This window comes from Nerophis lumbriciformis, linkage group LG23 (genome assembly GCF_033978685.3).
Source record: "Nerophis lumbriciformis linkage group LG23, RoL_Nlum_v2.1, whole genome shotgun sequence".
In the NCBI taxonomy this organism is placed as follows: Eukaryota; Metazoa; Chordata; class Actinopteri; order Syngnathiformes; family Syngnathidae; genus Nerophis; species Nerophis lumbriciformis.
Window position 1 is genome coordinate 7,039,330 of NC_084570.2, and position 23,934 is coordinate 7,063,263.

The window sequence follows — 23,934 nt, forward strand, 5'->3', positions numbered from 1 at the left end:
TTCTGCTTTAGCGCCCCCTAGAAAGAAAACACAGACAAAACTGCTTGTAACTTCCAGTAGAAATGTCGTAGAGACATGAAACAAAAACCTCTATGTAGGTCTGACTTAGACCTATATTTCATATATTGACATCCTTCAGCAAAAATCAACAGGAAATTGGCAATTGCCCCTTTCAAAACAAAAGTTTAGTAAAAACAATCACCTTTGCCTCTTTGAGCTGTAATTTGACCCCCTTAACATGCTTCAAAACTCACCAAACTGGACACACACATCAGGACTGGCAAAAATTGCGATCTTATAAAAAAAAACCCCAACCCTAAAACTCAAAATTGCGCTCTAGTGCCCCCTAGGAAAAAACTGACAAAACTGCATGTAACTTCCAGTAGGAATGTCGTAGACATGAAACAAAAACCTCTATGTAGGTCTGACTTAGACCTATATTTCATACATTGACATCCTCCAGCAAAAATCAACAGGAAGTTGGCAATTCCCTCTTCAAAACAAAAGTTTAGTAAAAACAGTCACTTTTGCCTCTTTGAGCTGTAATTTGACCCCCTTGACATGCTTCAGAACTCACCAAACTGGACACACACATCAGGACTGGCAAAAATTGCGATCAAATAAAAAAACCCAACCCCAAAACTCAAAATTGCGCTCTAGCGCCCCCTAGGAAAAAACTGACAAAACTGCATGTAACTTCCAGTAGGAATGTCGTAGACATGAAACAAAAACCTCTATGTAGGTCTGACTTAGACCTATATTTCATACATTGACATCCTCCAGCAAAAATCAACAGGAAGTTGGCAATTCCCTCTTCAAAACAAAAGTTTAGTAAAAACAGTCACTTTTGCCTCTTTGAGCTGTAATTTGACCCCCTTGACATGCTTCAGAACTCACCAAACTGGACACACACATCAGGACTGGCAAAAATTGCGATCTAATAAAAAAAAAAACAACAACACCAAAACTCAAAATTCTGCTTTAGCGCCCCCTAGAAAGAAAACACAGACAAAACTGCTTGTAACTTCCAGTAGAAATGTCGTAGAGACATGAAACAAAAACCTCTATGTAGGTCTGACTTAGACCTATATTTCATATATTGACATCCTTCAGCAAAAATCAACAGGAAATTGGCAATTGCCCCTTTCAAAACAAAAGTTTAGTAAAAACAATCACCTTTGCCTCTTTGAGCTGTAATTTGACCCCCTTAACATGCTTCAAAACTCACCAAACTGGACACACACATCAGGACTGGCAAAAATTGCGATCTTATAAAAAAAAACCCCAACCCTAAAACTCAAAATTGCGCTCTAGTGCCCCCTAGGAAAAAACTGACAAAACTGCATGTAACTTCCAGTAGGAATGTCGTAGACATGAAACAAAAACCTCTATGTAGGTCTGACTTAGACCTATATTTCATACATTGACATCCTCCAGCAAAAATCAACAGGAAGTTGGCAATTCCCTCTTCAAAACAAAAGTTTAGTAAAAACAGTCACTTTTGCCTCTTTGAGCTGTAATTTGACCCCCTTGACATGCTTCAGAACTCACCAAACTGGACACACACATCAGGACTGGCAAAAATTGCGATCTAATAAAAAAAAAAACAACAACACCAAAACTCAAAATTCTGCTTTAGCGCCCCCTAGAAAGAAAACACAGACAAAACTGCTTGTAACTTCCAGTAGAAATGTCGTAGAGACATGAAACAAAAACCTCTATGTAGGTCTGACTTAGACCTATATTTCATATATTGACATCCTTCAGCAAAAATCAACAGGAAATTGGCAATTGCCCCTTTCAAAACAAAAGTTTAGTAAAAACAATCACCTTTGCCTCTTTGAGCTGTAATTTGACCCCCTTAACATTCTTCAAAACTCACCAAACTGGACAGACACATCAGGACTGGCAAAAATTGCGATCTTATAAAAAAAAACCCAACCCTAAAACTCAAAATTGCGCTCTAGCGCCGCCTAGGAAGAAAACTCAGACAAAACTGCCTGTATCTTCCAGTACGAATGTCGTAGAGACATGAAACAAAAACCTCTATGTAGGTCTCGCTTAGACCTACATTTAATTCATTGACAACCCCCAGCAAAAATCAACAGGAAGTTTGCAATTCCCCCTTCAAAACAAAAGTTTTGTAAAAACCGGTCACCTTTTTTCAAACATTATCTCCTCTGAGCGCATTTGTCGTGTCGGCTTCAAACTAGCACAGGAGAGAGATTGAACCCTTCTGATTAAAAGTTGACCAAAGACTTTTAATTACTGCTCTGGTTTGGATTTTATGTGCCGTCCATCGCTGCTTGCAGCTTTAATTTTGATTAGTTTTACAAAACAGACACACGAATACAAAAGCAGAAATAATGTAAATTCAATTATGCTGTTGCAGACACTCAAAAATATCAACACAAAACACATTAAATATCAACGCAAAACACATTATATATCAACGCAAAACACATTTTCTAGTGAATAATTACAGTTTTTACACGTAGTAAACAACATGAAGTACATTAAAACAGGGGTGTCAAACATACGGCCCGAGGGGCGGATCAGGCCTGCGAACAGGTTTAATCCGGCCCACGGAATGAGTTTTCTAAGTATAAACACATTTTTGAATGAAATAAACTGCTGTTCTAAATGTGTCCACTAGATGTTGCAATAGCAATTCTGTGTATCTTTGTAGATTATGCTACATATGTACAAAATAAACCACATGATGTTAGTACATAATTTGAGGAAAATGAGCAAACTACATAAATAACATCTTGTAATTTGCTTTTGATATAATGTTTTTATACATTGATAGATTGAAAATTAACACCAATGAGTTGACTGATGAACATTATCACATAATTTATTCAGAAAATATAAATAATGACAAATAAAGATAGAATACTATGAACCGCAACGTGTAAGTGTAAAAAAAAAAATCCAACAACATTAATATTTGTACATTTTCAGAATGTGCTCATTCTATTTTTAAACAAAGAAAACAATCAAGTTGACTTTATTTTTAAGTTATCGCGCCGTGATTTTACCAGTCCGGCCCACTTGCGAGTAGATTTTTCTCCATGTGGCCCCCCATCTAAAATGAGTTTGACACCCCTGCATTAGAATGATTAATTAAATGAATAAATAGATGTTTAACACCAATTTTACGTTCATTCAAGACGGCAATTAGCAGAGAGGGAGAAGGGGAGAGCCCAATAGATGCCACCTTTGTATTATGCCTCAAATTCTTCTTTGCTTCTCACTTTCTTTGTCAACGTGCTGGCACTCGCAACTTTCCTTGGCCCCATTATGGATTATTTTGTACTCTTAATAAAAAAAGTCACCAACAGATATTCTGTATTTCCGCAGAATGATACTTAGGCGTGCAAATAATAATAATAAAACAATAACATTAAAACCAAAATAGCATTTTTTTTTTTTTTACGGTGCAATGAACATAGTATATAAGGCTTGAAAGACTGCTGAAGGGGGAACAGCGCTTTTTTTTCGGAACTTTGCCTATCGTTCACAATTGTTATGAAAGACCTGATTTTTTTCAATGCATTCTAACTGATAAACAGACGTGAATAATAGGAGGTCCTCTATTTCGCTCATAAAACCCCCCCAAAAACATTAAAAAACCGCCAACAATATTCCATTTACATTTCATGACTTGACTATTAACCAAGTATTAGTGAAATTTGCATTTTTATTAAATATTTAAAACGCATAAAAAAAAAAGTAAAACATATGTGTTTTTTTCTTACATAAGGGTTGTGAATAATAGGCAAAATTCCCAAAAAAGTACAGTTCCCTTTTTAAGTTTTTTTTTTCTTTAACAAGTTGAAAACAGGGTGCAAACGTGCGACATCATTAATTGCCTCAATATTGGTCATAATCGCATCAGGAATAAAAAGGATTTGGTGAGATTTTTCTGGTGGGGGCGTGGTTGGGGGCGTGGTTAAGAGGGGAGGAGTATATTTACAGCTAGAATTCACCAAGTATATATAAGAAATACTTGACTTTCAGTGAATTCTAGCTATATATATATATATATATATATATATATATACATATATATATATATATATATATATATATATATACATATACATATTTATCATCTATATATATATAGATATATATAAATAAATAAGAGAAATACTTGAATTTCAGTGTTCATTTATTTACACATATACACACACACATAACACTCATCTACTCATTGTTGAGTTAAGGGTTGAATTGTCCATCCTTGTTCTATTCTCTGTCACTATTTTTCTAACCATGCTCAACACCCTCTCTGATGATGCATTCTGCTTCGTCTCCTTGTTGTGTGCGCAGTTGTGCACTGCACTCTCTAAAAGCCGTAGATGTTATTGTCACATATGCATGTACAGTAGATGGCAGTATTGTCCTGTTTAAGAGTGTCACAACATTGCTGTTTACGGCAGACGAACTGCTTTACTGTAGACGAAAACGTGACTGCTGCTGTTGTGTGTTGTTGCCGCGCTGGGAGGACGTTAATGAAACTGCCTAACAATAAACCCACATAAGAAACCAAGAACTCGCCCTTGATCATTCTACAGTTCTAACGTGATTGGGCAGGCACGCTGTTTATATTGTGGGAAAGCGGACGTGAAAACAGGCTGTCGACACGTCACTCAGGTCCGCATGGAGCTGGAGGGGGCGTGGCCTCCAGCTCCGCCTGAATTTCGGGAGATTTTCGGGAGAAAATTTGTCCCAGGAGGTTTTCGGGAGAGGCGCTGAATTTCGGGAGTCTCCCGGAAAATCCGGGAGGGTTGGCAAGTATGCATTAAACATGTTTATTATTACAAGTTTGTCCTTAAATAAAATAGTGAACATACAAGACAACTTGTCTTTTAGTAGTAAGTAAACAAACAAAGACTCCTAATTTAGCTGCTGACATATTGTGTCATTTATCATTCTATTATTTTGTCAAAATTATTAAGGTAGAAAATGAATTATTAATCTACTTGTTCATTTACTGTTAATATCTGCTTACTTTCTCTTTTAACATGTTCTATCTACACTTCTGTTCAAATGTAATAATCACTTATTCTTCTGTTGTTTGGATGCTTTACATTAGTTTTGGATGATACCACACATTTCAGTATCAATCTGATACCAAGTAGTTACAGGATCATACATTGGTCATATTCAAAGTCCTCATGTGTCCAGGGACATATTTCCTGAGTTTATAAACATAATATAAAGCGTTATATAAATATAATGCGTCCGTTCTCCCTTTTCTGTCTACACACTGTGTTCGTAAGTACTCTGTGATTGTGCGCTGCCGAACATGCTCGTCTGCTCGTAAACCACGGTGGTGCACAATCACAGAGTACGTACAAGCAGACACAGTGTGTAGACAGAAAAGGGAGAACGGACGCATTTTGGCTTAAAAACTAAAGATAAAGGTGAAGTTATAACACTGAAACGCCCTCAGGAAGAGGTGCTTTAAGACATGGCTAGCTAGTTAGTCCAGCGCCAGTCGGGAGTGTTTTAGCTACTTCTAAATCACTAATCCTTGTCTCCATGGCGACAAATAAAGTACGTTTCTTGCAAGTATCATCCCTGCAGGACGAGGAATAGCTAAACATGCTTCACTACACACAGTAGCTCACCGGCGTCAAAATGTAAACAAACGCCATTGGTGGATCTACACCTGACATCCACTGTAATGATACCAAGTACAGGCACGTATCTAGTCGATACTCCTATTATTATGTCGATATTTTTTGGCATCACAACATCTTCTTTAATTTTTTTTTTCATTTATATTATGTTTATAAACTCAGGAAATATGTCCCTGGACACATGAGGACTTTGAATATGACCAATGTATGATCCTGTAACGACTTGGTATCGGGTTGATACCCAAATTTGTGATATCATCAAAAACTAATGTAAAGTATCAAACAACAGAAGAATAAGTGATTAGACTTAGACTTAGACTTAGACAAACTTTAATGATCCACAAGGGAAATTGTTCAACACAGTAGCTCAGTTACAATGATGGAAAGTGTGAGGATGGAAAGGACAATGCAGGTATAAATAGACTACATTTTACATTTTAACAGAAGTGTAGATAGAACATTATGGAGAGGCGGGCTTGTTCTCCAAGATGCGTGGCTGGCGGGACAGCGGCGAGGCGGGGCGCGCCGGGGTCGACGCCTTAAACAAGATCAGGTGCGTGGATCACGCGCCTGGGCACAATCATCTGATCTCCTCGCAAGGTGTAAAAGGGCAGCAGTAGAGAACGATGGGGCAGAAGGAGGAGAGAACCCAACAAGTGCGGAGCGAGAGCAACGGAGAGAGGCGGAGATCATAGACGAAGCCAAAGAAAAGTGGATGTGGAGCGAGAGCGCAAGAGAGCCAACGGAAGACGACGACGCACGCGGCTGAAAAGCTGGAGCGGAGGGGAGAGGCAGAAAACGGCAAGGCTGAAAAGCAACCCGAAGAGACTTTTAACTATTGAAAAATAAAATAAGTCTTAACCTGCTCAACCATGTCATTTCTTGGTGGTCCTTGGAACCCGCACGACGACAGCACGGAGCTGTCACAAACATGTTAAAAGAGAAAGTAAGCAGGTATTAACAGTAAATGAACAAGTAAATTAATAATTCATTTTCTACCACTTGTCCTTTATAATGTTGACAAAATGACACAATAAACGACTTGTCATCGGCATGCGACTGTGAATTGTTCTTGTTTGCGGACGACTCGGCCTTGCTGGTATCAGACAAGGACAAGACACAGGTGGAGAAAATCCTCAGTGCTGAACTCTGTAGAACTTGCACCTGGCTCGCTGACAACAAGCTATCCATACACTTAGGTAAAACGGAATCCATCCTATTTGGGTCTCACATCAACCTTAAGAAAGTCAGTGACTTCACTATAAAAGTGGGTGACATTGTTATCACCAAGAAAGATGAGGTCACCTACCTTGGTTCCATTCTAGAGGCTAATCTTTCCTGTGATAAAATGGCAACCAAGGTAATCAAAAAGGTCAACCAACGAATGAGATTTCTCTATAGAATCTCCTCTCTGGTCAACAAAAGCACCATGAAGATTCTGGCGGGAACTCTCATTCAACCCTTTTTCGATTACCCATGCACCTCCTGGTACCCTAGCACCTCCAAAACCCTCAAATCTAAACTCCAAACATCCCAGAACAAGCTAGTCAGATTACTTCTAGACCTCCACCCCAGATCCCACCTCACTCCTACCCACTTCTCCAAAGTGGGCTGGCTCAGGGTGGAGGACAGAGTAAAACAACTTGCACTGAGCCTAGTCTATAAAATCCGCTACACCTCCCTGATACCGAAGTACATGTCAAACTACTTCCTTAACGTAAATGACCGCCATAACCACAACACCAGGGGGAGCTCCACAAACCACGTTAAACCCAGATTCCAATCTAGCAAAGGTCTTAACTCATTCTCTTTCTATGCCACATCAATATGGAATGCACTCCCAACAGGTATAAAAGAAAGTGCATCTCTATCCTCCTTCAAAACCGCAATAAAAGTACACCTCCAGACAGCTACAACCCTAAACTAACACCCTCCCCGGATTGTTAATAATCAAATGTAAGCAATCAAATGTAGATACTTTTCTTATGCTTTCTGATCTCTCTCTCTCTCTCTCTATGTCTACTACTTGCTGTACATATCCTACCAAGTCAGACCTACACTGTTTCAATATCCATTTCTCTGTTCTTAATTGTTGATGACTGATGATAACAACCAAACCTAAACCCCGCCCCCTCCACACCCCGAATTGTAAATAATGTAAATAATTCAATGTATACACCATTGGCGTTATTAGGCCTATTTTAGGGGGGCTAAAGCCTCCCTAAAATATTCTTAAGCCCCCCTAAATAATTTGGTGTTATATTTATTTATTTTTTAATTTTATTGACATATTATAAAGTGGCCCAAATATGAGTTTAAATAATCATATAACCTGTCATTATTCACTTCATAGCGTAAGGTAGAGAGCCCTTTTAGTGTGTCGGTATCCAATCTATTCCACTAGTTCATATAGAAAATGCCCACATAACTCAAACTCCAGTCCGCATTTTCTCTGCGACCTTGCTTGCGGTCCTTGGACTTGTTCATATAAAAAATGCCCACATCATTCGTAGAATCTATATCAAGTAATATACATAAAATAATGAAAAAACCCCATCATTAAATATATTTGTTTTATTGTATTGTTACATTAATAGCTGGTGTATTATAGGATGGCTTGTTATTTCATAGGATTTCCAGAGGGAGGAAAAACCAAGACATTTAATATAAAATGTCAAATTAATAAATACATAAAAAGAAAAAAAAAATGGTTAAAGCCATCGTCCCGGGGAGCATTTCATTTCGTCCCGTGCAATAATAATAATAACAATGAATAATTTCTAAGTCTTTGTTAGCCGTTTGTGAAGTTTTGTGCTCGTGCGCTACGTTCGCTCGCATCTTGTGCATCTCCTGGGGGCTAAGCCCCCCCTGTCCTTAAAAGCTAGTGACGCCCCTGGTATACACCCTGATGATTATCTTGTGTGATGACTGTATTATGATGTTAGTATATATCTGATAGTATATATCTGTATCATGAGTATTATGATGTTAGTATATATCTGATAGTATATATCTGTATCATGAATCAATTTAATGGACCCCGACTTAATCAAGTTGAAAAACGTATTCGGGTGTTACCATTTAGTGGTCAATTGTACGGAATATGTACTGTACTGTGCAACCTACTAATAAAAGTCTCAATCAATCAATCAATCAATCAATCAATGTTACTGCATATGTCAGCAGACTAATTAGGAGTCTTTGTTTGTTTACTTACTACTAAAAGACAAGTTGTCTTATATGTTCACTATTTTATTTAAGGACAAACTTGCTATAAGAAACATATGTTTGATGTACCCTAAGATTTTTTGTTAAAATAAAGCCAATAATGCCATTTTTTTGTGGTCCCCCTTATTTAGAAAAGTACCGGTACGAAAGTAATGGTATCGGGACAACACTAGTAACCAGTCCAACATAGTACTACAATAGGCCCCACAAAAAGTTTTAAAGGATTCGAAATGTTGTGTATTTGGAAAAAATAAAGTACAAATCCGATAAAACTCCCATTAAACACAGTCACGCAGGACTAAATGTTTGGCCACACAAAGGGCCTCTTTCTCCATGGCATGAAACAATAAAGAGTGGCAGGCAGCGCACATGATGGGTGGAGGCGTGACGCAAACACGCGGCTCATATGAGCGCCTTCAGGCCTGCACACGCATCACCATGCCACATGCTCCCGACACCGACCCATTTTCATCCGGTTCAAGCCTCCTTGTATGTCCTTCTTCCACGTCAACGTTGAAGGTAGGCTTCCATTATGACATGTCCTATGTCAAAAATGTGCTGACTGTAGCGTGTTATCATAGATTACTGTTAAAATGTTTTGTCGTGATGATCTCGACAGCAACGTTGTCCTGGAATGAGCAATTTGAGAGAAATAGACATTTAAATAGTTGTTATGTGTCCATTCTTTATCCAAGGACATGCTTTGGATAAACACTTTTGGTATTTTTTTCCGGAGTCTGTTTCTTTTAGGATGCTCGTTTCATTCTTTTTACACAACGTAGCAAAACTGTAGAGTTTGATAGGTATTTATTATAGATGCTAGATATAAAAGGTCCATATCACAGCTTAGTGTTATAGGTGTTACAGCAAATTGGTGCCCTTTAATACTGGATTCATTTTATTTTGACAAAATGCACATGGCCGATACAAAACTAGTCGCAGGCCACTCTTTAGCTTCATGGTCTTATTCTGGGATTGCTCAATATGACAAAAAAACATTGTGGTGGAGTTGATGAGTTGAAATAAAAGTAATTCAACCATCTGAGGACATTTTGATTATCTTCAAAGCCAAGCAGGGCAAGTCATTGAAGGGCGTAAACATTTTTTTATTTATATATATATATATATATATATATATATATATATATATATATATATAAATATATATATATATATATATATATATATATATTTTATTTTTATTTTTATTTTTTATTTTTTTGTATTTATTTATTTATTTTGTATTTATATATATATATATACAAAATAAATAAATACATTTAAAAAAATATATCTATATATATATATATATATATATATATATATATATATATATATATATATATATATATATATATATATATATAAATACAAAATAAAAAAATAAAAAAATAAAAAAATATATATATATACTGTATATATAAATGATAATAAATGATGAATAAATGGGTTGTATTTGTATAGCGCTTTTCTACCTTCAAGGTACTCAAAGCGCTTTGACACTACTTCCACATTTACCCATTCACACACACATTCACACACTGATGGAGGGAGCTGCCATGCAAGGCGCTAACCAGCACCCATCAGGAGCAAGGGTGAAGTGTCTTGCTCAGGACACAACGGACATGACGAGGTTGGTACTAGGTGGGGATTGAACCGGGGACCCTCGGGTCGCGCACGGCCATTCTTCCACTGCGCCACGCCGTCCCTGTTATATATATATATATATATTTTTTTTCTTTCTTTAATTGCTCGAATCTCTCATTTAACTTCAACTCTACACAAAAATACCAAACATGCAATGTTTGTTATTTATTTAATTTTAACTACCATATTTTTCGGAGTATAAGTCGCTCCGGAGTATAAGTCGCACCGGCCGAAAATGCATAATATAGAAGGGGAAAAAAAACATATATAAGTCGCACTGGAGTATAAGTCACATTTTTGGGGGAAATTTATTTGCTAAAAGCCAACACCAAGAATAGACATTTGAAAGGCAATTTAAAACAAATAAAGAATAGTGAACAACAGGCTGAATAAGTGTAGGTTATATGAGGCATAAATAACCAACTGAGAACGTGCCTGGTATGTTAACGTAACATATTATGATAAGAGTCATTCAAATAACTATAACATATAGAACATGCTATACGTTTACCAAACAATCTGTCACTCCTAATCGCTAAATCCCATGAAATCTTATACGTCTAGTCTCTTACGTGAATGAGCTAAATAATATTATTTGATATTTTACGGTAATGTGTAAATAATTTCACACATAAGTCGCTCCTGAGTATAAGTCGCACCCCCGGCCCAAACTATGAAAAAAAGTTCGAAAAATACGGTATTTGAAGGCCTTTTGATGAAATGATCTCACGGTTGTTAATTAGTATACATGTTTTTATAACAATGGTTATGTCACTAATTTAAACATGTGATATAGTCCGATCAAAACGCTTTCAAATGGGGTCTTTTTTGGCTCAAATTTGTCAATAAACTTCAGTCTTAAACAAAAATATCAAACTTACCTCATCTTTTCTCCTCCAAACATATTGCTGGGTATTGTTGCCAAACAGTTACATTTTTGTTTCATCTGACCACAGAACTTTCCTCCAGAAGGTCTTATCTTTGTCCATGTGATGTCAGATGAAAATTTGAGCTGTTGGGCCACAATACCCAGTAATATGTTTGGAGGAGTTTAATCCCAGGAACAGCATTCCTACCGTCAAGCATGGTGGTCGTACTATTATGCTCTGGGCCTGTTTTGCTGCCAATGGAACTGGTGCTTTACAGAGAGTAAAAGGGACAATGAAAAAGGAGGATTACCTCCAAATTCTTCAGGACAACCTAAAATCATCAGCCCGGAGGTTGGGTCTTGGGTGCAGTTGGGTGTTCCAGCAGGACAATGACCCCAAACACATGTCAAAAGTGGTAAAAGTGTCATGTCTGTGTGATCATGTTTTGTTTAAGTTATGTTCTGCTTGGTTTTTGACTCTTTTTAATTCCTGCTTTTCACTCCCTTGTCTTGTTTCAATGGTTACCCATTAGTTTCACCTGTTCCACGTTTGGACTCATTGTGCACTCTTGTTTGTCACCATAGCAACCCATTAGTTTTCACCTGCCCTCACGACTCACACACCTGTCTTTAATCATGTCACTATTATTTAAACCCATTGTTGCCAGGAAGTCTCCCTGGCGACATCACACCCCTGACACTCTGCTTCATGCCATGTTTACGTTTCATGCCCAGTTCACGCTGCTTTCTTCATAGTCCATGCCAAGTAAGTTTTTGTTTATTAATGCCACAGTGTTTTTGTTTCATTGTTCATAGTTTCTGCCTTTGTGCAAGTTTTGTGTTTATAGCCAAGTTTTGTACCTCCACTGTGAGCGCCTTTTGTTTGTTCCTTTTTATTGTCATTATATTAAATCATGTACTCACCTTCACGCCACGTATGGTCCAAATCATTTGCACCACGGGAGAACAAATTCCTACAACAAAGTCCTAGTCGTGACAAAAAGAATGGCTGAATCAGGCTAGAATTAAGGTTTTAGAACGGCCTTCCCAAAGTCCTGGCTTAAACGTGTGGACAATGCTGAAGAAACAAGTCCATGTCAGAAAACCAACACATTTAGCTGAACTGCACCAATTTTGTCAAGAGTAGTGGTCAAAAATTCAAGCAGAAGCTTGTGGATGGCTACCAAAAGCGCCTTATTGCAGTGAAACTTGCCAAGGGACATGTAAGCAAATATTAACATTGCTGTATGCAGTGTTGGGACTAACGCGTTACTAAGTAACGCGTTACTGTAACGCCGTTAGTTTCGGCGGTAACTAGTAATTTAACGCGTTATTTTTTATATTCAGTAACTCCGTTACCGTTACTACATGATGCGTTACTGCGTTATTTTACGTTATTTTTTAATGTAGTATCAGCTAGAAACAGAAGAAGTGTCGTCCTTCTGTCTCACAAGGAAAAGAAAAGGCGTGCTTTCCTCGACCGAGGAGCGGAGCGCAGGGGAGACGTTCCTCCAGGGCCTATGTACTTCGGGGCTAACAACCTTCACTTTACCCGGCAGTGGGTCTTTACAGCTCCGGACTCGAGGGTGAATGACGAGGCCGGCGGTTTGTTGCAATTTTGTGACTTTATTGGTGTCTTGCACGCAGCCATCCACCAAGCTAGAGCACCTGCACGCACTCACTGTTGGCGCTCCCTCACCTCTCTCGCCCACTCACTCACTGACGTCACTCACCTCACAGGCTGTCATATCTTAAAGGGCCACACACACACACACACACACATACGCTATCAATCAATCAATCAGTCTTTATTTATATAGCCCTAAATCACAAGTGTCTCAAAGGGCTGCACAAGCCACAACGACATCCTCGGTACAAAGCCCACATACGGGCAAGGAAAAACTCACCCCAGTGGGACGTCGATGTGAATGACTATGAGAAACCTTGGAGAGGACCGCATATGTGGGTAACCCCCCCCCTCTAGGGGAGACCGAAAGCAATGGATGTCGAGTGGGTCTGACATAATATTGTGAGAGTCCAGTCCATAGTGGATCCAACATAATAGTAAGAGTCCAGTCCATAGTGGGGCCAGCAGGACACCATCCCGAGCGGAGACGGGTCAGCAGCGTAGAGATGTTCCCAGCCGATGCACAGGCGAGCGGTCCACCCCGGGTCCCGACTCTGGACAGCCAGCACTTCATCCATGGCCACCGGACCTGTGCCCCCCCCCCCCCCCCCCCCCCCCCTCAAGGAAAAGGGGAGCAGAGGAGAAAAGAAAAGAAACGGCAGATCAACTGGTCCAACAGGGGGTCTATTTAAAGGCTAGAGTATACAAATGAGTTTTAAGATGGGACTTAAATGCTTCTACTGAGGTAGCATCTCTAATTGTTACCGGGAGGGCATTCCATAGTACTGGAGCCCGAATAGAAAACGCTCTATAGCCCGCAGACTTTTTTTGGGCTCTGGGAATCACTAATAAGCCGGAGTTCTTTGAACGCAGATTTCTTGCCGGGACATATGGTACAATACAATCGACAAGATAGGACGGAGCTAGACCGTGTAGTATTTTATACGTAAGTAGTAAAACCTTAAAGTCACTTCTTAAGTGCACAGGAAGCCAGTGCAGGTGAGCCAGTATAGGCGTAATATGATCAAACTTTCTTGTTCTTGTCAAAAGTCTAGCAGCCGCATTTTGTACCAACTGTAATTTTTTAATGCTAGACATAGGGAGACCCGAAAATAATACATTACAGTAGTCGAGACGAGACGTAACGAACGCATGAATAATGATCTCAGCGTCGCTAGTGGATAAAATAGAACGAATTTTAGCGATATTACGGAGATGAAAGAAGGCCGTTTTAGTAACACTCTTAATGTGTGATTCAAACGAGAGAGTTGGGTCGAAGATAATACCCAGATTCTTTACTGATTCGCCTTGTGTAATTGTTTGGTTGTCAAATGCGCTACTCTCATTACAACTCAAAAGACATTATGGCGAAGCCAGAAGTCGAGTTTCTTAACATGGATACATTGTCACTACTTTTCTTTTGTCGAGCACAAAGTTAGTAGTTAAATGTAAGTTGTGTCTTGGATCAAAGATCCCATCTACTTAAAGTTAAAGTGCCAATGATTGTCACACACACACTAGGTGTGGTGAAATTATTCTCTGCATTTGACCCATCACCCTTGATCACCCCCTGGGAGGTGAGGGGAGCAGTGAGTAGCAGCAGTGACCGCACCCGGGAATACTGCCCAAAACAGCAATTAAAATCTGCTGAAACAGCTACATAAATGGTAAATGGGTTATACTTGTATAGCTTTTCTACCTTTTTCAGGAACTCAAAGCGCTTTGACACTATTTCCACATTCACCCATTCACACACTGATGGCGGGAGCTGCCATGCAAGGCACTAACCAGGACCCATCAGGAGCAAGGTTGAAGTGTCTTGCTAAAGGACACAACGGACGTGACTAGGATGGTAGAAGGTGGGGATTGAACCAGTAACCCTCAGATTGCTGGCACGGCCACTCTCCCAACTTCACCATGCCACATAAGCAACATGCTTTGACGAAGCTAGTAAAGAGAGACACAGACTCCGATGCCACTTCACCTCCACCTAAGGATTTTAACGGAGGGACTGCTAGCCAGGACAACATTGATAGAGCCATTGCAGCGTATGTGCTAGAAGACATGCAGGCTATTTCTACAGTGGAGTCACCCGTTTTCTGGCAGCTAATTAGCATGATACCGGCGTCAAACAACAAATGGCACGGAAAACATGTTCCAAGTACCTGGACAGTGAGTAAATAAACATGGTAAGCGAGCTAAAGAAAACACTCCAAACTCTGCCTCTGCTCATCATTGAAGGTACACACTGTCAATTCTCTTATATACTCTTTCATTCTAGACTTCTAGAGTGTTTGATTATCACATCACTCTAAATGTATAGACTATAAAGTTCACAAACATAAAGATGGATGCTAGTGGGCCAGGCCAATCTTACCTTATCTCTAAACTAAAACTGGGGAAATGTGTAGAGTCTTCTGGGCTTCACTACAGTGTTGATCTCCTGAATACATGATTTTATTTCACAATTCCTTGAGAGAAAAAATGCCTGATTAGGCTTTGTGTATGTCATGTGTGCCTTCCTTGGGTGAAGTCAGCTTTACAGCTATGTTGTTATTATGCGGTTTGTTACTTATGTATGTTATGTTGCAGCTATTTAAAACAGTTTTGTCAATTTGTTCTGGCCTGAAATAAATTGGCCCTTTGAAACATATCTTTGTCTTTGTGTGTTGTATGTAGACCACATTGCTTAGCAGAGTTCAGTGATGCAAATGCATGTCAAGTTGATCAACAGATTGTATTATTCTCCAGTGCAATAACAGTACTGAAATGAAGGCTAAAAGGGCATATTAATGGGAGCCTTAAAAAAAAAAAGGAGAAAAAAATAAGTAACTAAATAGTTACTTTTCACAGTAACGCATTACTTTTTGGTGTAAGTAACTGAGTTAGTAACTGAGTCACTTTTGAAATAAAGTAACTAGTAACTGTAACTAGTTACTGGTTTTCAGTAACTAACCCAACACTGGCTGTATGTATACTTTTGACCCAGCACATTTGCTCACATTTTCAGTAGACCCATAATAAATTCATAAAAGAACCAAACTTCATGAATGTTTTTAGTGACCAACAAGTATGTGCTCCAATCACTCTATCACAAAAAAATAAGAGTTGTAGAAATGATTGGAAACTCAAGACAGCCATGACATTATGTTCTTTACAAGTGTATGTAAACTTTTGACCACGACTGTATATGTCCTGTTTGGCTTAGTGGTTTTGTCAAATAACTGCCAGTATACATAAGAATTGTAAATACAAAATGTTTAATTTAACATAAAATAAAAAAAGCATGTATAATGGATTAGTAACGCAACAAAAATGATGTCTCCAAACGTCAGCTTATGTCTCTGAGGGTAAATAAATAAACAAAAATGACTAATGACTAATGATCTACTGCTAACGATGGATTCTGATGCGTCATCTATGTTGCTGCTTCTTGATCTTAGCGCTGCTTTCGATACCGTCGATCATAATATTTTATTAGAGCGTATCAAAACACGTATTGGTATGTCAGACTTAGCTTTGTCGTGGTTTAACTCTTATCTTACTGACAGGATGCAATGCGTCTCCCATAATAATGTGACCTCGGACTATGTTAAGGTAACGTGCGGAGTTCCTCAGGGTTCGGTTCTTGGCCCTGCACTCTTTAGTATTTACATGCTGCCGCTAGGCGACATCATACGCAAATACGGTGTTAGCTTTCATTGTTATGCTGATGACACCCAACTCTACATGCCCCTAAAGCTGACCAACACGCCGGATTGTAGTCAGCTGGAGGCGTGTCTTAATGAAATTAAACAATGGATGTCCGCTAACTTCTTGCAACTCAACGCCAAGAAAACGGAAATGCTGATTATCGGTCCTGCTAAACACCGACATTTATTTAATAATACCACCTTAACATTTGACAACCAAACAATTACACAAGGCGAATCAGTAAAGAATCTGGGTATTATCTTCGACCCAACTCTCTCCTTTGAATCACACATTAAGAGTGTTACTAAAACGGCCTTCTTTCATCTCCGCAATATCGCTAAAATTCGTTCTATTTTATCCACTAGCGACGCTGAGATCATTATTCATGCGTTCGTTACGTCTCGTCTCGACTACTGTAACGTATTATTTTCGGGTCTCCCTATGTTTAGCATTAAAAGATTACAATTGGTACAAAATGCGGCTGCTAGACTTTTGACAAGAACAAGAAAGTTTGATCATATTACGCCTATACTGGCTCACCTGCACTGGCTTCCTGTGCACTTAAGATGTGACTTTAAGGTTTTACTACTTACGTATAAAATACTACACGGTTTAGCTCCGTCCTATCTTGTCGATTGTATTGTACCATATGTCCCGGCAAGAAATCTGCGTTCAAAGAACTCCGGTTTATTAGTGATTCCCAGAGCCCAAAAAAAGTCTGCGGGCTATAGAGCGTTTTCTATTCGGGCTCCAGTACTATGGAATGCCCTCCCGGTAACAATTAGAGATGCTCCCTCAGTAGAAGCATTTAAGTCCCATCTTAAAACTCATTTGTATACTCTAGCCTTTAAATAGACCCCCCTGTTAGACCAGTTGATCTGCCGTTTCTTTTCTTTTCTCCTCTGCTCCCCTCTTCCTTGTGGAGGGGGGGGCACAGGTCCGGTGGCCATGGATGAAGTGCTGGCTGTCCAGAGTCGGGACCCGGGGTGGACCGCTCGCCTGTGCATCGGCTGGGAACATCTCTGCGCTGCTGACCCGTCTCCGCTCGGGATGGTGTCCTGCTGGCCCCACTATGGACTGGACTCTTACTATTATGTTGGATCCACTATGGACTGGACTCTCACAATATTATGTCAGACCTACTCGACATCCTTTGCATTCGGTCTCCCCTAGAGCGGGGGGGGGGGTTACCCACATATGCGGTCCTCTCCAAGGTTTCTCATAGTCATTCACATCGACGTCCCACTGGGGTGAGTTTTTCCTTGCCCTTATGTGGGCTTTGTACCGAGGATGTCGTTGTGGCTTGTGCAGCCCTTTGAGACACTTGTGATTTAGGGCTATATAAATAAACATTGATTGATTGATTGACATTGAAAAATGAAAAAAGAAAAACCTCCTTCTCACTGCCTGGGAATGGAACCAGCAACCACAAATTAGGAATCGAAAGTTCCAGCCAATGAGGCTCCGCAAGGCTCAGTTTTGAGGCCACTGTTGTTTATTTTCTGTCAACATGTGTGGCTTGTCCTGTGTTCTGATAAAGTGCATTTTATTATTAAAAACACATTAATATATGTTACTTTCCGATCGATTTATTGGAAAAAAAACACAAAAAACACAGGAATTTTTGTCCCAGGCAGTGAGTTTCAAACATAGCCTTTCTTGTAGCTGGCAGCAGTTGTAAGGTTAAACGAATTATACAAGCCATGACGTCACAATTCATAATGTTTTCTTTGCCTCTCTTGCAGCCATGCGGATATGAAAATGAAAGGTGTGCAGGTGTGATGGTAAGAAACTATTCTGCTGTTGTCCATGTTGCTTTTCATCACTTGACTAGTGATGGCTTTCATGCATGACATCAACACTATAATTGCAGTGCAGCCAGTGGGCTGCTTCCTGGGATTATTAGTCTGTTAAATGACTTTGACTAAGTAGGCACGCAATAAGGAAACACCTAGACACTTTTCTTATATGGTGACTCACAGGCCGTGCAGAATTTTGCTTGAATGAACCTCAAGGCTTGAACACTATTGATTAGTTGACCTATGAATTGTTTAGTATAATACTATACAAACATTCCATATCATTTAATTTGGCCCACCACATTTAAAGTGGTCCATCACATCATTTAAAGGTGCTGTTTTCAACTTTCTCATGATAACATTTTTCAGCCTATGTTACCATTAGTGCTTTAAAGGGGAACATTATCACAATTTCAGAAGGGTTAAAACCATTAAAAATCAGTTCCCAGTGGCTTATTATATTTTTCGAAGTTTTTTTCAAAATTTTACCCATCACGCAATATCCCTAAAAAAAGCTTCAAAGTGCCTGATTTTAACCACCCGTCCATTTTCCTGTGACGTCACATAGTGATGCCAACACAAACAAACATGGCGGATAGAACAGCAAGCTATAGCGACATTAGCTCGGATTCAGATTCGGATTTCAGCGGCTTAAGCGATTCAACAGATTACGCATGTATTGAAACGGATGGTTGTAGTGTGGAGGCAGGTAGCGAAAACGAAATTGAAGAAGAAACTGAAGCTATTGAGCCATTTCGGTTTGAACCGTATGCAAGCGAAACCGACGAAAACGACACGACAGCCAGCGACACGGGAGAAAGCGAGGACGAATTTGGCGATCGCCTTCTAACCAACGATTGGTATGTGTTTGTTTGGCATTAAAGGAAACTAACAACTATGAACTAGGTTTACAGCATATGAAATACATTTGGCAACAACATGCACTTTGAGAGTGCAGACAGCCCAGTTTTCATCAATTAATATATTCTGTAGACATACCCTCATGTCAGCAGGCCAGGGAAGCTAGGGTCGATATTCTTCTCTTGATCATCTTCGGGACGGTGTGAGCCAAGACATCCAGGGGGTTTAACTCGCTCGTCTGCGGGAACAAACTGCCGCCATTGCTTGCCGTGCTAGCGAGGTCCTTTGTCCCTGAATTGCTCACACACTCCGGCAGATTCAATGGGGGTCTGGCGGCAGATTTCTTTGACTTTATCGTTGGAAATGCATCTGCTTTGAGTGTCGCAGGATATCCACACATTCTTGCCATCTCTGTCGTAGCATAGCTTTCGTCGGTAAAGTGTGCGGAACAAACGACTGACCATTTCGTCCGCTTTCCCCACACCCTCGTATTTTGAACAAATTTCGTCCAATTTCTTGCCACTTTCGCATCTTTGGGCCACTGGTGCAACTTGAATCCGTCCCTGTTCGTGTTGTTACACCCTCCGACAACACACCGACGAGGCATGATGTCTCAAAGGTACGGAAAACAGTCGAAAAAAACGGAAAATAACAGAGCTGTTTTGACCCGGTGTTTGAGAAAATGGCGGATTGCTTCCCGATGCGACGTCACGTTGTGACGTCATCGCTCCGAGAGCGAATATTTAATTCGCCAAAATTCACCCATTTAGAGTTCGGAAATCGGTTAAAAAAATATATGGTCTTTTTTCTGCAACATCAAGGTATATATTGACGCTTACATAGGTCTGGTGATAATGTTCCCCTTTAAATATTTAAACAATGTTCAAACTGTGTGTAATATTGCAGTGGCCAAAAATATTAATTATTAGACTTAGACTTCATTTTTATTGTCAATCAAATTTGAACTTTACAGTACAGATAAGAATGTAATTTTGTTGCATTAGTTCATGGTAGTGCAGGGGAAAAAAAGCAATAAGGTGCATGTATAAATAAATAGATTACTGTACAGATAAATATATTGCACTTTTGCATATGCATCCACGTTTATGGATGTATGTTATATTGTCTGAGGGAAGAAGCTGTTACAGAACCTGGAGGTTCTGCTTCGGAGGCTGCGGACCTCTTTCTAGAGTCCACCAGTGAAAACAGTCCTTGGTGGGGGTGGGAGGAGTCTAATTATAATTGTTCAATCAAACCTCTGTCTTGTTTTTAATGAATATTTAGGCATACTGCGCTACCGTGTTCCACCAAGGTTGTACTTGAGAAAACATTTTAAGAACCACTCATTCAAAGCAAACAGAGTCGCAATGGCGACTGAATTAGCACCGGAGATCGATCAGCTGGCCCACAATGGATGTGCTGCCGGGCACAAAATGGCTGCACAAGAGGCACGTGAAAGTTTGATGAAACGTTTGTACACCGAGACAAAGTTCGTACTCCAAAGCATAGTTTATGCGGCCTGCGGTTCGTACAACGAGTGGTTTGCAGTAAATACATTTTTAGACCAGCTAGAATAATTTGCTCACACCTGATCACAACACACTAATGTGCTGCAGCACAGTGGTTAGGAATCACTCTCTTATGAACTACTCACCCCCAAATCCTCCACTCGACACCTCCGCTCCGGACAGGCTAACCTCCTCCAACCTCCAAGGACAAAGCTACGAACAATGGGAGACCGGGCTTTCTGCTCCGCCGCTCCCAGCCTGTGGAACGCTCTCCCTGACCACCTGAGGGCACCACAGACTGTGGATGCTTTTAAAAAAAGCTTAAAAAACCTTCTTTTTAAAAAAGCATTTGTAAGATCTACTAGTTCTAGCTATTTGTCTGTTCTAGTTTTTATTTTATTTATTTGTTTTTATTATATTCTTATTTGACGTTGTTTACTCAATGTAAAGTGCTTTTTACAAATAAAATCTATTATTATTATCTAATGGACAAAACAGGAACAAAAACATTTATTTAGTTTTTGTTTTGCTTACCGAAGTTGTGCTCTTTTGCCTCCTCAGCGGATGTAAAAAATCTGCAGCCGCACTTCAGCCATGACCTCCAAGTTGCCCCTGTTCAAGGTCGTTCTCTTAGGCGACGGCGGCGTGGGAAAATCGTCCCTCATGAACCGCTTCGTCGCCGACAAGTTCGACTCCCACCTCTTCCACACCATCGGCGTGGAGTTCCTCAACAAGGAGCTGGACGTGGACGGCCAGAGTGTCAGGCTGCAGATCTGGGACACGGCGGGACAGGAGCGCTTCCGCAGCCTGCGCACGCCGTTCTACCGCGGCTCCGACTGCTGCCTGCTCACCTTCAGCGTGGACGACGCGCAGAGTTTCTGCAACGTGGCCAACTGGAAGAAAGAGTTCACCTTCTACGCCGACCTCCAGGAGCCCGACAAGTTCCCCTTCGTGGTGCTGGGCAACAAGGTGGACACAAGCGGGCGACAGGTGTCGGGGGCGGACGCGCGGCGGTGGTGCCGCGACAACGGCGGGCTTCTCTACTTCGAGACAAGCGCCAAGGATGCTACCAACGTGGCGTCGGCCTTTGAAGAGGCAGTTCGTCTGGTTCTCAGGCAGGATGAGCGACCTGACCACCTCATCCACACCAACACGGTGGACCTGAAGAAGAGGAGTTACTCCGATTCCAGCTGCTGCTGAACTGCACTTTTGTCCACCGAAAGTTACATAAATCCATTCACAATCATAATGTTGCAACGGGTTAGAGCACGGGTGTCAAACTCATTTTAAATCAGGGGCCACATGGAGAAAAATCCTACTCCCAAGTGGGCCGGACTGGTAAAATCATGGCACGATACCTTAAAAATAAAGACAACTTCAGGTTGTTTTCTTTGTTTAAAAATAGAACAAGCACATTCTGAAAATGTACAAATCATAATGGTCCGTGTACATACTTGCCAACCCTCCCGAATTTTCCGGGAGACTTCCGAAATTCAGCGCTTCTCCCGAAAACCTCCCGGGACAAATATTCTCCCGAAATTCTCCCGATTTTCAGCCGGAGCTGGAGGCCACGCCCCCTCCAGCTCCATGCGGACCTGAGTGAGGACAGCCTTTTTTCACGACGGGAGGACAACAGGGTGACAAGAACTAAATCATCCAGACTAGAGATAAATTGTATTATTATGTTTATCTTACCTAAAAATAAATATATTTATTAATTAAAAAAAAAGAAAAACTAAATACAATTTTACTATATTTTGCCAAAAACATCAAAATTAATTGTATTTTTATTTGTATTTTTTCTGACTCCTTATTACATCCAGGCATTAGAATTATACATTAAAATAAACATATTTGAAATAATTAATTTTAAATTATCATAATAATTCATTTAAAATGACCATATTTAATTATTAAAATAATTGCTTGTTTATCAACAACTTTAGCATTTTATTCATTACATTTTGAAGCTCTCAGAAGCCAAGTTATGTTATATTCCTTAAGATTTATTTATGTAAGTTTGAAGTATCAATTATCTAAACACAGTTTTGTTTGCATATTTTCAGGATATATATATATACATATATATATATATATATATATATATATATATATATATATATATATATATATATGTATGTATGAAATACTTGACTTGGTGAATTCTAGCTGTCAATATACTCCTCCCCTCTTAACCACGCCCCCAACCACGCCCTGCCCCACCCCCGACCACCCCCCACCTCCCGAAATCGGAGGTCTCAAGGTTGGCAAGTATGTCCGTGTACCTTCCGTTCATTCTATTTCCAATTCTGAATTGCTAATCAAAAAGTAAAATTAGGTCCGTTTTTCGATTTTTACTACACAACGGCAGATTTTAAAACAAACAAAAAGGACATGATTTTCATTAAAATGTTGACATTAATTGGATTTTGTGCTGTTTTCCTTTTATGGATTTTTATTTTTCCAGATAAACACAAAAATCAAAAAAGAATTTGCAAAAATGCGTGTTTATCTGTGTGATGACAAATTGAACCGGAAGCAGTATTGTAGCCTTTCGGGTCCGTGTACCTTCCGTTCATTCTATGTCATACTTGCCAACCCTCCCAAATTTTCCGGGAGACTCCCGAATTTCAGGGCCTCTCCCGGGACAACCATTCTCCCGAATTTCTCCCGATTTCCAGCCGGACTTAAGGTCCGTGTCGTCACGTCCGCTTGGCCAACCAAAAAGTAACCACAGAACACTATACCGTATAGAGTTCTGTGGTTACTTTTTGGTTGGCCAACGGTTTACGTTGTATTGCGCACCCTGACAGCAAGTGTGGTAGTCGGTTCTGAAGTATGAAGTAAAGAGACGTAACATCATCACCTCACCTGGTTATTGACTCCAACCCAGAATATTACACTGCCCATACCTATGCTCCTTCAAAGGCTGTGCTACTGGCTGCAAAGCATTGCACTTTCAAATAGAACAATGAGTAGAGGAATGTTGTGTGTGTATGTTTAAATAAATGAACACTGGAATTCAAGTTTTTATTTTATTTATATG

At 39.9% G+C, this 23,934-nt stretch overlaps 1 protein-coding gene across 1 annotated transcript; it reads left to right on the forward strand.

Annotated features, from left to right (window-relative positions):
- Nucleotides 1-8,984: 8,984 nt before the first annotated feature.
- LOC133622603 (ras-related protein Rab-9A-like) lies at nucleotides 8,985-22,784 on the forward strand. The gene is made up of 3 exons (XM_061985431.1): nucleotides 8,985-9,404; nucleotides 18,466-18,504; nucleotides 21,450-22,784. Exon 3 carries the CDS (start codon nucleotides 21,483-21,485, stop codon nucleotides 22,086-22,088), a length of 606 nt encoding a protein of 201 aa, XP_061841415.1. The 5' UTR covers nucleotides 8,985-9,404; nucleotides 18,466-18,504; nucleotides 21,450-21,482; the 3' UTR covers nucleotides 22,089-22,784.
- The last annotated feature ends 1,150 nt before the right edge of the window (nucleotides 22,785-23,934 follow it).